Here is a 15,185-nt window from a genome sequence, read left to right as displayed (position 1 = left end):
ACTATATACACTTATTTCTGTTATTTTGCAGTTATGTATATAGGTTTCGACCTTTGTTAATTCATCCATCTTCCTCAATCACACACTTTTAAACTAAGAGGTTTTTAACAAAATGGTCGTTGAATGATGCATAATTTTTTTCTGCAACTTTCCAGTTTAAGACGACACAACAAAACCGTGCCGATTGCGTAATCATTTCAAGCCTTGCATGGTTACGTAGCTGTTTTTAAACTTTCATATCCCCACCCCCACAAATCAAAATTGCCTGCATTAATTGAACGAGACGTCATTCGCTCTTCAGTGGTATTGCTATAAACAAGCGAGGGCGGCTTATACTACGTGTTTTGCTACTTGTATAATCAAAGTTTGAAGATGGTTAAGTTGTCTAAAGCTGGAATCAAACCGAACTCTGCGTTAAAAGCTGGGCATCCTCCTGCAGGTTGGTGTTTAATAGTAGTAATCTAATTACTCTGCTGTTTCTTCTGCTACGATTAGGTTTTATTTTCTTAAAATAATACACACTTCGTGGAACCCGAAGATGATAAATAAGCTGCTTTGTATCCGTTTTACTGCCTTTTTCTTAGAAAATGATATCTTCGCTTTTATTTGTTCTTGCTTCTGAGGTTTAAACTTCCGTTCTGAAGTTGAAGCACAACCAACATAAGACGTACTCTAAACTTAGAATTATTTTTTTTTCAAAACCGCTACAAACGTGGCACAAAATCCACATTTACATAACAGCTACACTGTGATCTCAAGTCAAGATGTTTGTGCCCTTTTAACTTCCTGTTTTTGTTTTAAAAGAACTGTACGGTAAACGAATTCTAGCGTGTAGATGCAACGCTAGAAACTAGAGGCGCATTTGCATTCTAGTTAATCTCAACAATTATAATGTATATATGTATTATAGGTTGCATCAGCATTTATTGTTACATGATCCAATAAAAACTGCATTTTAGAATGAGCATTCGAAGACGTCATTGCAAGTGTAAGAACGGCATTCTTCGTTTGTTCTCCACTTTTTGTAATTGGACTGTAGTGAATTTTAAAACCAGTCTAGTTTTTTTTTTAAATCTCAAATACTTGTGGTACTGTATTAATGATTACCCATGTGAGGTTATGCTCACGGTTGCTTTAACCCAGATCCGCAAATCTTATTACCTTTAAAAAGTTTTAGTGTGTAACTGAAACTGCTACTTCCTGTCCCTCAGTCACACAAGGCTAGTTTTCTCTGTGAACGTATTGTATATTTAGATTATTTGATGTCTAGGACTTTGATTGGCATTTTAGTTATTTAGTTTAAGTCAATTCCTGGATGTATCTTTTCAACCAAATTGGATGATAGTTAATTAACTTGATTGACTTGAAATTGACTTGACAGACCTTTAACAATGTCTTTTCTTTAGGAGTAATGACTAATTACAGTCTGAGTTTAATCTAGGAAAACTCTACAAGGCAAAATCGAGCTTAAAATGTACAAATCCACACATCTGTTTTACTTGCTCATGCTTTGTTTTACAGTGTCCGAATGATCCCTGCCTGTACTTCAGGCACAAGAGAATGCTTTCATCTGTAACTGTCTGGAAATGGTAGTGCAGGAAGCCTTGCCCTAATTAACAGTGACATCCTGCTGCTTGCGTTCTGAGTTCTCATATTATTCCATGTGGCTAACCTTCTACAGTGCGTGAAGGCATTGACAGAAAAACATAATATGGGAAGGTGCCAACAGTTACATCTGTGTGTCGCCGTCTGTTTAATTTGTACTTTGTTCATCTAAAAAACCACTACATCAGGTAAACACTATGATCTGGTAAACCCTTATCTAGCAGAAATAAATGTAACCTTTACACAGTCTATAAAGCTCTCTATAAAGTCAGACCAATGCTTTTATGTTTACTGTGAATCGCTGTTCTACATCATTGGCTTGTTGGGGTTTACAGCTAAAGTATTCTTAGGGGGAGGGAAGGTTAGTCGATTGAGTAGTACTGTCCTTGGAAATCGCACAACCGTAAGCTTATTTCATGCAATTTCATAAAATACCAGGTTTTCAGTGACTGGAGATAAAATTAAGAATATGCAGAAATAGCTGCTTGGAAAGACCTGATTTTAATTAACACAAGAGCAGTGAGAAGTATGTCCCTGCCACGCGTGACAAATGAAAATCTGGTAGCTGTCTGCGTGATTGAAGGAGGCCTGTCTGTGGGAGACGCAGGCCTCGGACAAGGAGATGTTCTGCATCAATAAGCGGCAGACTAGTCTAGAGAAACCAGGGCTCGGGGCCTTGGAGCCGTAAGGTCACAAACTGGAAGGCGGAAGGTCTCTACACCGGCCCAGGACTTGTCACTGCTGTCTAAAACCAGACAGATGTGACTGCAGCAGAAGAAATTGTAGGCAGAAATAACCTGTCAGCATGACGGTGGCTTTCTCTTCATGGTGGTGCTCAGCATGTTAAGAGACTTCAGGGAAAATGTGTTGACAGCTGAAAGATTAAATCTTGCCTTCTGTTGGCTATAGAACAACTAATGTGGTGGCAAGGAGACTGGTGGAGTGCTTTATTAATGATCCAATTGCAGATCAGAATGAACGCACCTTATACCCAGATGGTGGCAAGTACTAAGCCAGCAATACGTTTTTTCTTGAGTCAGTGGTTTTTTTCCATTACTGCTAGCCAAACACTGGAAGGGTGGATTCATCCAGAAGGATGATACAAGATTGCACAGTACTAGGATTAGAAGGGCATGTCTTCAGAAAAGACCATATCAAGGTGTTGTTCTGAACCGCTCTACCTGACGAGAGTTCAGTAAAACGTCTGCGTGATCGGTTCACCCCTGCCATTAACAGGGACCAGTCACGGCTGACCGGCCTTTGTACCCTGGCTGTAGCTGTGCAGAAAGAGTGGTCAAGCATTCCACAGCAGTGTCCAGCAGCTAATCAAATCTGTGCTCCCAATATAACACTGGTGCCCTGGAGAAGTCCTACTGTACGTGACTTTAACTTTGGACTGTTTTACTGAGAACTTGATTTGCTTGATTAGAGAAATAGTTGGGGGTTTTTTTTTGCATCAGGATTTTCAACAGCAGTGAGATTGTATAGCGAACACATTTTTGTGTAATTAGCCAGAAAATACGATTAGTCTGTGTTTTAAATATGTTGGGCTGGGTCAGAAAATTCAAGTTTTTAAGCACTTCCTGGCCAGACGTGGAGTAACGTCAACATGCCAGCTTAAGAAATGCACTTCAGTACTTTAACGGCAGTGTGACTGGGAATGGGTAGTTGCTTGTGGCTCAAGCATTTAAAACTGACATTCACCTGCAGGCCACCTGTCTTAATTTCAATTCACCTGAACATTGTGATTGACATCTACAAGCATGAATGAGTGTTCTATGATCTTCATGACAGGTGTGCAATATGATATGCTTAGTGTACAGTATATGGCTGACCTTCTTCTAGATCTTTTGTTTTTAAATGTTTTTTACTCCATTCTTTCTGGTCAACATTGTTTTTTTTTTTGTAATGAGTCTTTCAACTTGGACAGATTATCCAATGTTGTAGGTAAGAAACTATCAAAACCTAACCTTGCTTGGCAGCTTAATAAGGTCTGTCAGTTTTTCCTGCAGAAACCTTTGAATCTTAGCCTACCAGCTGAGAAATGGAGGTCTTGTAGACATGACAACCTGCCTTGGTTGTTTACTCTGCTTTTCCTTTTTACAGTGAAGGCTGGAGGGAAGAGGGTGGCAAAGAAAAATATGGAAGAGAATGCACCCCCTGAGAAGGAGGTGAAAAGACCTGCAGCAGACAAATCAAGGTAGCTTCTTATGGGGTGATGGGACAGCTTGGTATAGGGGGAATTGAAATAACTTAAAGTGAATTCACTAGACCTTGACATGTGCTGCCTTTCATTACAAATCTCTTCTGAGTGAAGAATTGAAAGATGATGGATTTTGTCCCATAAGAAATATGAAAATGGTCAGTTCCTGTCACATTGAGGTTGGATACATTTTTGTTGTATCTGGAAATCCTGTGTGCATATTCATTTAGATGTTCAGTAAGGGGACAGTGGAGGAACTTTGCTTCTGATAAAATAGTTTTTTTTTTCCTGTGGCCCTATATTAACACATAAATGCGTAACATTTTGTAATGGTTTGCTTTGTTACCTGATATTAGTAAACCTTTTTGTTTAGAGATCCTTTAAAATAAATCATTTCAGAACCCTTTATCATGCAGCTATACAAATAGCTCATGAAATAAAGTCTAATTATATTTTCGATTCATATAAAGGAAAAAAATACATCTGAATTTCTTTGAGTACTTTTATTATAGGAGCTGTAAAAATATTTTAATCTTACTTCTCATTTCCAGATCTGTGACCATTCTTCCCAAAATGCAGTCAATCAGTATCCTGTTATCTGGCACTCTCGAAAAGGTTGGTCATCTTGTAAAAGCAAAACTTTTTTCCATTTGTGTGTTGGGGTGGGAGAGAGCTCTGAATTCAGATTCCTTCTTGGGGATTAGGTTTTGAAATGGTTCTCCAGAACCCCAGTTTTAATGATATCTGTAATGTTGTGCTACCAAGATGGGAAGAGCAGCCTGTTTAGAGGTAGAGAAAACCCCAGGGAAGCCCGCAGGCAGCATGCTGGGAGCTGCACATGGAAACGGGGGTGAGCAGGCAGTGCACACAGCGGGAAACTGTGCAGAGAGCGTGCCAAGCCTGCTGATGTCGTGCTGTGGCAATGTACGAAACCAGGGTGAGAACATGGTCCGAGATCATGGTCAAGCAGGTGGGGGTCAAAGACAATGAGAACAAGCTAAGCAGAGCCCGAAGTACAAAGAGAAAGGCTGGGAGACTAGGCCCAAGCCATACCGTAGAGAAACCCGTATCCCGAACAGTTAGAGGGGCACAAGGACAGAGACTTGAGGGGCTCGGTGACAAAACCTGGGAACAGTAACTGGAGGGGTCGGAGACCAAACTCAATATTGGAGCCATGAGCGCTGCCGGATCCAAGTATTGATCTCGAGAAAAACCTGAATGGGTGTGGTTGTAAACTCCGAGGTGCTCTGTGTGTCCAGCTAATTGGATTTTGGTGCAGGGAGACAAGTTGATGGTGATGTTTATCTGCTGCTGCTTCAATGCTAGCTCAAACATAACCGTATGGACTAATGCTCGCTTCTCATGAGCGGTTTTCATGGTTCTGAAAAGCTCTGTACTTTGGTAGTAGCTGGTGTTCCTTGTCAAGAAGACCATTTACTGTCAAAAAGAGATCCAGGATTGAAATTCATTACACGCAGTAGTTGTTCAACTTAGCAATAACCAGTCTATATGCTTTAACAGGCTACATCAGAGCTAATGTGTTAATTGTGTATTTGCTTTTTCTTTCAGCTTGATTTTCAATTATGTTTGTCTTGTTGGCCATAAATGTGTCCTATTTTGGCATCTCCCGTCTCTATCCATTTTGGTTACCCCTTTAAAATGTGAGGCAGTTTTTGCTTGTGGAAATACAGGGTGCAACAAGTCAAAAACGTTTGGTTTGAGACCCTTCTTTGTTTTACTCCTGTGCTCCCTAGAGTTTGGAATACCCTCCTATATAAACCAGACATGAAGACAACTCCTCTTGCTGCTAGCACTGGTTGTCAGCTCTCCTATTGATGGCTGTTGTAGAATACTTGGTAGTGTTTGTACATAATGAGCCACCGTACCTGGAGCAGTTTTTTATGTAGTGAACACTCAGAAATATTTTGATGGAAAAGTTGGAGAAGTGCATAGCATCCCAGTATATAGCCTGTTCAGGGTTTAATCAGCTTTCTTTAAATGTTACATAAGTCTAGTTTCTGCCACCTCCACTCAACACAACCTGCTCTCACCTGAAATTGAATATTGAATCTTCTGAACTAAAATTCCATTTTTTAGAAAATGGATTTAAAGGCAAATGCATCACTCCTTAGTTTAAACCAAGTCTGCATCTCATTTTTGTCCATTTATTTTTCAGCTGAGTCATGATTTTCCAGCTACCCCTGCAAGTGTTCGACATAACAAACCCAGACCTGCAGTTGAAAAGTTGTACACCCCGAAGATGTACTTTATCCAGCAACCTCGCAAGTGCTAAAACAAGAAGTCTGTTCTGTTGTGTGTGTTGGGGGGTGACAATAGATGTAGGAGTCTGTTCTCATATGTGGGACTGGGGGAGTGGACTTGTGTGGCTTTGAGTATTACATTTAACTAATAAACACTGTTAAGCTGATGTAAGTGTTTTAATATCCCACGTGCACTGCACACCTCTTTCCAGATGTCTCCAGCCTTGCTCCTAGACAGCCCCTATCCTGCAAGTCCTATAGTAAGCAATTAAGAGGTCATGTGGAACAAAACTGAAGACCCCTGAGTCTTCATGCATCAGTTTGCTTAATTAAATAGATGATTCATTCCTCAGTGGACAAGTATTCCTCAAAACAATCCTACAAGACAAACTGGATTGGGCCTTTCCAGGACCTTGGTTCAAGGCCCCTAGTTTACACACTCCTTGATGTTGTGAGTTTCAAGATGGAGGTTAAGAGCTTTAAACACTTAGCCCTGGATGAGACCTACGTCTTCATAGTGCAGTGCCTTGTGATGCGATTGGCACTTAAGTGGTCAGGTGGTAAGCTTTTGTCAAGGGATTTGATATTTAATAGCTCTCTCTCCGTTTAGTTTCCTCCAAATCTCATATTTAAAACTAGCGTGATGAACAGTGTGGCACTGGTATCTGTAAGATAGTTGGCTATTCTTGAAAAGAATGTAGAAGTCTATTTTTAGTTCTAATTGGAGCGTCAGACATGATGTGCAACAAAACTTAAACTAATCTGTGTCATTTTTATTCATTGATCATTCATGAGTAACCCATATTGGCTTGTGTGGCTTTGATTAAATCGCCTCTTCAGTGAAAGAGCTGATAATTGGTCAGAGGTGAGGAGGTGATTCAACCTGTTGAATGTTAAGTCCTTTTGGGGGGGGGGTTGACAGGGAATAGGCCCTGTTTCTCATAAGATAATGTCTTTGCTCCATTGATAAGGTGGAGCAGTATCTCAAATGAAGTTCTCAGCAGTGTATTTATCCTCTTAAGTGATAAATCAAAGCATTTAATGTGCCCAGGAATCCTACATTTAGAATGTGCTGTATCATGCATTAATTGTGCACAACAGACCTAACACGAGGGAAGTCCATATGTGACGGTCTGTTCAGGAATATCTAGATCTGCACGACTCCACTTGCAGTGACAATCTGGCTGCGTGGTGTTAAATTGGTCAAGTCCCAGAACCTCACTTGCTGCTCTTCGGGCTGGATTATCCTATCATGACAGCAAGAAACAACATATCCTTATGCTGCTTGCGTAACAGTGTCTTTCCTGTGTGATGTGACCGTTACGCAGTGGATGCTCTTTTTGTTGGTCTTGAGCTACTTGTTCCACTAATTACTGGCCCCATTAAACATTTGTGGGAAAATCTGGGCGGTACCTGGGGTATAGGACAGAATTCCACATTGCAACATCTGGAACCTGGTGTATAAGCATGAATTGCAGATGCACAGCTTGAATTGAGTCCGGTGGTGGCCACACACGTTGTTAGCTTGTGCCTGTCACAGACACTGTTTATCAGCCTTATTGATAAATGTTAATTGCATCATCGTCATTTTTGTTATAAAACGTTTGCTAGTGCAATCCCCTTTTATGTAGTCCATAGCCTGTCAAAGCTTATAAAGGCACCAATCTTCAGTTCAATGTTGCAAGCTAAGGAATCAGTTGGAATTCCATGAATTCCAGTGGATAAATATTTTATTAAAACTTTTAATAAGTTGCCTTGTTTAACAGACATTTGCTGCGTTGTTTCTTGAATGTTAGCTATGCACGTATGTTTTTACAAATATCCTCATCTCCCTGCTTAAGCATTCTTACTTTTTGTTCATTTTTCTCCTTTTCTCGTGACTAGCAGTTGTAAAGAATTTGATCAGGAAGAAAAACAGATTTCTCTTGCAAGATTGGCAGAATGCAAGCTTTTTACTACAAACGTCAATTATGTTAATACATTTATATAGTAATGGAATGTTCTAGCCAGTAGACGGAGCAATTGCACAAGTTTTTTTTTATTTAAAAGTAACCACAAGGAGGTGTTGAAGAGAAAGCACGACTGCACAAAAACTAAAAGTTAAAGGTAGTCTGCTATTGAAAAAAATGGTACAGTATTGATTAAAAGTATACAGTGATACAGAAAACATACAAATGTTAGAAATTGTTATGTTTCTACATGCATATACTACACCAATTGTGAGACCTGGTAGCCATTGAGTAAATAGTCATAGTAAAACACTAAATCTATATGTTTTTTTCTAAATGACAACATTATACAAAACAATGTTTAAAATACATAATCTTTTTGGATGTTAATTCAAATTCCACATGTGAATTTATTGTGTAACATTAGTAGGTACTGTATGTTTTCCTTTTTCAAAGTAGTGCTCTAAACCGCTGTTGTCTGAACAGATTACTTGTACTGTGGGACAACAGAAAAAATTCCATACAACCTTCAGAAGCACCACCTTTGTTTGTTGGCAGTCTGCCACAGTGAAATGTGGCATCTGCTTTTTATATTGATTTTTCAGCATCGTTGCCCTGCCCGCCTCCCTTTTCACCTAAAATATGTACACTTTGATTTATTTTAATCATGCACCTGATGTACCTTGCCCCACCTTCTCCCCATCCATCCACTCAATCCATGTTCTTTGAAAATGACATTTCTTAGTGAACTACTGCCAGTGCCAAGGCTCTGTAAAGGTTTGCTCCCAGATAAATTCCACACCACACTTCTTTGTACTTTGTATTCCTTTTGTAGGAAGTCTTTTACATGCCCGGACATCTTTTATTGAAGCTGTACAGTCACCAACAGTGATGAGTTTGCACAGATGAGATCAGCTTTTGTGCAAGCAATAATAAAAGAAAGGCGCTTAGTACCGTGTTAAATCATTATTATTTTATATGAGGATGGGAGAGTAAAAGGTAAGTGTCATGGCAGCTGCAGGGAAAATGAATGGACTGATAGCTACTTATGAATGCTGTGTGTTAGTGTGTGACCTCTCCAGAATATCATCAAAATAATATTTTTTTCAAGCTAAAGTTTGACTAGTAAATCTTCTGTAAATCTGTTTTTTCCACTTGGTTTAATATAATTAATCTCTTACATGGAGGAATGTTAATATTCTTTGGTTTTGCTTTGCTCCTCACCCCTTTACCACCACAGAGAGGATGTTCTGGAAAATCTTCCAGAACATTCACCAGGACCCTTAAACACACAGCACTTAAAGTGGATTTAACCTGTCACAATCAATCATCTCAGAGACACTGTGTCAGACTTTGCAGTATTTCTACAGATCAATACCGAGGGAAAAGTTCCAAAAGGATGTTAATCTGCAGGAGAGGTATTCATTTGCAATTAATGTCTTTACTCCTAACTTCATATGGATAAGTTTGCTTAAGTTAAATGACATTGCTTCATCTCCCCTGCTTTTATACTCTTTCTGTGATACCGAAATTTGTTTTTGGAATATTAATGTGTGCCTTATAAAATATTAAAGCACAACCTCCTGTAGTTTATGAACTGTGCTTACCTTAAAGTTAAATTAATTGTTGCAGTACATCCATTATGGATAGACAGAAAGACAAACTCTAAAGAGGCTTGTAACAGTGATTCTCCACTTTACAAATCCAAATAAGATGTCAGAATACTTGTTTGTTTCCTTACTTGTTACTACAGTATGGATACCAAAGCCTCTTACACCTTAGCATTGGCAGGATCTAAATGAATAAATCAAACAGTCCTTCATGAATTAAGAAATAACAATATTGTTTAACTTTTCTAAGCACCCCAAAGGTAATTAATCACAATGTGATTATAATATGGTATGCTTTGAAGTATACAGAAACTGTACAGGTTGAATCCAATTCAAATGTCTGCAATTTCACAAAAGAAGACTTTGAAGGAACGAGACAGCTTAGGAGAATTAGAATGGGAAAGGATAAATATAGAATGGATGGCAAAGGTTTAAAGAGGTTCTGCTTGAAGTACATGATAGATTTATCCCAAGAGTGGGTAAATCAAAAGCTAAAAAAAGAGTATCCCAAGTGATTCAACAAATAAATTAGAAAAAGTGTAAGGGAAAAGAGGGTGGCACAGTGGCGTAGTGATTAGTATTGCTGCTTCGCAGTGCTGGGGTCCTGGGTTCAATTCCTGGGGCGCTGTGTGCATGGAGCTTGTATGTTCTCTCCTCTCACCTGACACTTTCCTCTAAGTGCTCCAGTTTACTCCCACAGTCCAAGTCCTACTAGTAGGTTAATTGGCTTCTTGGAAAATTGGCCTGCATGTCTATGTTTGTGTTTGTCTGTGCTCTGCAATGGACTCGTGTCCTGCCCAGGGTTCATCCTGCCTTGCACCTGTTACTTGCTGGGATAGGCTATGGCTAGCAAGCAACCCTGTATTGGATAAAGCAGTAAGAAAATGGATAGCTGGATAAGGGAAAAGAGAGCATTTGTAAAGTGATTAAAAACAACAGGATGCAGATAAAGAAAACCAGTAAAATGAACTGCAAGCACAGGCTGAACAGGTTATTAGAGCAGCCAAGAGAGAGATTAAAAAATATTGCAATGGAAGAAAAACAAATTTATTTAAGTACTAGGACATCAACTAGGAACCATAAAGGATGAATGTGTGTCAACAATGGCATATTTCTGGTGTATTCACTGAAGAAGTCAACAACATGCCTCAGGCAGTGGAAGGACAAAGTTCTTTATTTAATAAAAAAAATAGAAGAGGCAGATGTTTTGGGTACTAGAAGAACTCAAGCCAAATGTACTGAAGGAAATAGATGTTATTCAGAAGAGAACGTCTAAATTTACCTGGACTGAAAAACTTGCAGTGTCACCTATCTATAAAAAGAGTGACAGAACTGCCCCAAATAATTGTAGACATACAGTATAAGTCTGACTTCTATTGCATATAAGGTTATAAACATAGTTAAAAATAATATTAGTATTGTATTATGATTAATAATATAATAATATTACTGTTTAATTTTGTATAATATAATAATATTATATATAGTAATATTATAATAAAACAATATAATATAATTAATAGTGGTATAAAATTAAATATAAAATAATTAGTCGGGGGATCTGTTATGTGGAAGTATTATAGTCAACAGGGATTTAGAGTTCCCTGAACAAGCAACATCAGTTATGGATATACAAAGAACATATGAAATGGTGTATTTAGATTTTCAGAAGACTTTTGATAAAGTTCCTCATAAAATATAAATTCTCGAATTGCAGGTGGTGGGCATTCAGGGAAATAGAAGTGTTTGGATTGAGAACAGCTCCGTGAAGTTGGTCCTCCTACAGACAGCACAACCGATGAAACCCACCTCATGTGCTGCGTTTGTGTCGCTGTAAGTAGCGTTTGTGCTGCTTTCGTTTCCGAGATATAGCAACTTGTTTTTTCGGGTAATCACGTAACTACACGGATGTATACAGGTACCAACAAACTCGGTACTTGAACTCCTGATTGTGATGAAAACAATGGAGACAATTTGTTTTCCGAGTCTGTCTGCTCGGGTGGGGTGGATGTTTCAATATAGCGCGTTCTTTTCCTGGCTCTGACGTCACTCTGTGACGTACAAAACAGCAAAGTCACGACTACCAGATCTTTCGGTTGTGATCTTTTGATCAGTTAACCCCAGATTTTGCAGCCTTTACACGAATAAACACTTACATTTAGGGAGGAATTACTATGTTAGTTTATTGGGTTAGGTTCTTTCTTTTCATTTTTAACCATGTTCTCGAAAATGTATAGCTTTTGTACTCCTTTCATTGGTGAGGAGACACCAGTTTCCAAATTACCGCTGGTACAACTCGAGAGCCCAAATTCACATTTTTAGGTATTAGTTTCCAGATCGATATAATTTAAAAATAAAAAACAAAATTGAAAGCACGAGCATAATAATATAATGTTCATACACTTTACATTTCTATTCATTTTTGAAATACAAAGCAGAAGGTGTTTCCCTTCTATAAATATGCGATTCAAATTGTTCAAATACCATGTATTCATTACAGAAAGCAGCGGAGACAGTTATATTGCAAATAAAAAATGTATTTATTTCGAAGAGTACAGGACATTGTGAATCAATAAAGACGTTAAAAAACAAGCCTATGTAGTTATTTTGCAAATAAGTAAAGAATTTAAAAAATAGTATCTCATTGACAGTAAACAAGCCGATCGACCTGGCGCTGCTACCTTGAACAGCTCAGACCCGTGATTGGCTAAACCCCCGAACAGGTCGGGCCGCGATTGGGTGAAGAGTGAGAATCGACGCTCTGATTGGGTAAAGCGCCACAGCGGAAGTTTTGTGTGTACCGTGTGTGCTGTATGGGCACGCTGGATATACAGTAACACATCCATTGGTTTCCAATTACTGATCAATCTAAGAGAAGTCGCACAACTGAATAGCAGACAAAGAATGTCATGGCATCCACAGCGCGTTCACGATTCCGATAGCATGTCACGATAGGAGTGCGCGCACCACTATCACATCGCAATACCCATTGTGACTAGCGCATCACTGACATGGCGCCATTGTCGCAAAATTAAGTCCATGTATCGCGATATGACAAACGCTCCCGTTCATGTCGCGACATGAAGCCCCGTATATCACGACATGACACACCCCGCAAAAATGCCCAGCCCCATGTCGCGGCATGAAAGGCGCTATATCGCGATATGACAAAAACCTGTCAAGCCCATGTCGCGACATGAAGCCTGTATATCGTGATATGACATACCCCCAACAAAATGGCCCGCCCCCCTGTCGCGACATGAAGCCCGTATATCGCGATATGACATACCCAGACAAAACGCCCCCGCCCCCATGTCGCGACATAGAGTCCACATATCGCGATATGACAAACGCCCCCATCCATGTCGCGACATGAAGCCGCAAATATCGCGATATGACATACCCCCCAAAAGTGCCCCGCCCCCATGTCGCGACATGAAAGGTTCTATATCGCGATATGACAAAAACCTGTTGTGCCCATGTCGCGACATGAAGCCCGTATATCGCGATATGACATACCCCCCGACAAAATGCCCTGCCCCCCTGTCGCAACATGGCGTCCATATGTTGCGATATGACATACCCTGACAGGATATGCTAACCCCATGTCGCAACACAAAGTCCATATATCGCGACACGTCCTATCTGGGTATATCAGGTCCTGATATGAGACCTTTGTTGCGACAGCGGTGCAGGGTGGCATGGAAGCAAGGCGCCATTCGTGATATACACTGCCATTCATGACATGCTGCGGAGGTCTTGTCGCGATGGTATCCCACAGTTACGCGTTTGGCAAGAGCGTGTCACGGTAGGGAAGGCAAAGGAAAACGTGTCTTAGAAAATAAAAACCGTAGATCTTACAATCACGGTTATTTTACATACATTACAACCACAGGTTTATGTCAGAGATCGTTAACTTGTTGGCATGCATCATGTCTTAGTACTATTCAGATCTAAGGAGGCTCATATGTTTATGGATATTGATTGTCTTTAAAATGTTAAGGGTACGAGCTAAACTGTAACAGAGCGCTTGAACTAGACAGACGGGGTCACTGGAGGTCAAAGTCACCGTGTATGGTCACGTGATCACCGGAATCCCAAGGCGCTCTATCTCGGAAACAAAAGCAGCACAAACTTACTTTCAGCTGCCCAAACCGGCAAAAACGTAGCATTAATGAATGAGGTGGGTTTCATCGTTTGTGCTGTCTGTAGGGGGGATAACTTCACGGAGCTTTTACCTTGCCTTTAAATATTCAGCGGACTTGAGCATAACATACCAGAAGAATGTGCACGTATGGGTTTCAGAGGTTGGAGTAAATGCATCGCCCCAAGGGCAATATCGAGTGAGGCGCCACGAGAATAAAAACTGCGAAGGTATTAAAATATTAAGTTCTGAAGATCTTGTTTGATCCTTCATGATGCTTTTAAACTTGTATGAAACCCACGAAATTAGTATTGAATTGTTATAGTCACATTACAGTGCTAACCAAATAATCGTACCTTTAATTGCAAGAATGGTCTGCTAATAAAAGCGTCAAATACGTACTTTGAATGCATTTTAGCCCTCTAAACGTCGTTCACTTAAACATACTGCAGGTCATTTAGAGGCGATCTGAATAGTTATCTGTAAAATGCACACTCGCATCTATCCGTCATTATTATCTTACTGTTATTCATGCATTCCAAAACTTGTAATTTGTAACAGGAGAATTTTTAGAACCTGTTCGTGCTCAACTCCTACAGGTCGAGCATGTATAGAGCTGCTACAAGCAAACGCGTGCACTGGGAAGCTCGATACATGCTCTGTGAAGCTAGGAAGTTACGTTCAACGGCACAAACGCAGCACTAACGATTGAGACCGGTTTGGTTTCCCTAAGACATTGTAGGGGAGTTGCGTGACGTCACGACCCCCGAAAAAACAAGGATACATCTATATCTATATCTCGGAAACGAAAGCAGCACAAACGCTACTTTCAACGGCACAAACCGGCACAAACGCAGCACTAACGAATGAGGTGCATTTCATCGTTTGTGCTGTCTGTAGGGGGGGGGGGCAACTTCACGGAGGTATTGAGAACTGGTAATTAAATGTATATCTGAACTAATAAGGGGTGACAAATCAGATTGAGGTGGTATAATTTACCTTTAATTTCTAACAATGATCTAGATTCCGATATAGTTGGTAAACTAGTCACGTCAGTTGATTATTCCAAATTAGCAGGATTAATAAAACACTACAGAAGAAGCAAACAGAATTCAAAAGGGTTTAATTAAGATTCAAACTGAATAAACACCTGGCTGATGATGTTTAATGTAGACAAGTGCAGGGTATTGCATGCAGGTAGCAAAAACTATACAAAATGGGCACTGAGCTAGAAGAGGTAATATAGAAAAGACTTAGGTGTTTATGTTGACATGTAATTTACATCTTCTAGGCAAACAAATTGATGGTTAAATGCCCTATTTTAAAATACTGTGGCACATTTTTGGTTACCATAGTATAGAAGAAATATTGCTGCACTGGAATCAGTCCAGAGCATCAGAGCAACCAGAGTTT

The 15,185-nt window shown here is 39.8% G+C and overlaps 1 protein-coding gene across 1 annotated transcript; it reads left to right on the top strand.

Moving 5' to 3' along the window:
• Positions 1–245: 245 nt before the first annotated feature.
• Positions 246–6,236, top strand: LOC148649178 (death-associated protein-like 1 homolog). The gene is made up of 4 exons (XM_088605534.1): positions 246–439; positions 3,712–3,805; positions 4,360–4,423; positions 5,985–6,236. Exons 1-4 carry the CDS (start codon positions 373–375, stop codon positions 6,099–6,101), a joined length of 342 nt encoding a protein of 113 aa, XP_088461660.1. The 5' UTR covers positions 246–372; the 3' UTR covers positions 6,102–6,236.
• The last annotated feature ends 8,949 nt before the right edge of the window (positions 6,237–15,185 follow it).

Source organism: Lepisosteus platostomus, chromosome 14 (assembly GCF_059453375.1).
Source record: "Lepisosteus platostomus isolate fLepPlt1 chromosome 14, fLepPlt1.hap1, whole genome shotgun sequence".
Classification (NCBI taxonomy): Eukaryota; Metazoa; Chordata; class Actinopteri; order Semionotiformes; family Lepisosteidae; genus Lepisosteus; species Lepisosteus platostomus.
This window is presented reverse-complemented; position numbering and strand designations above follow the sequence as displayed.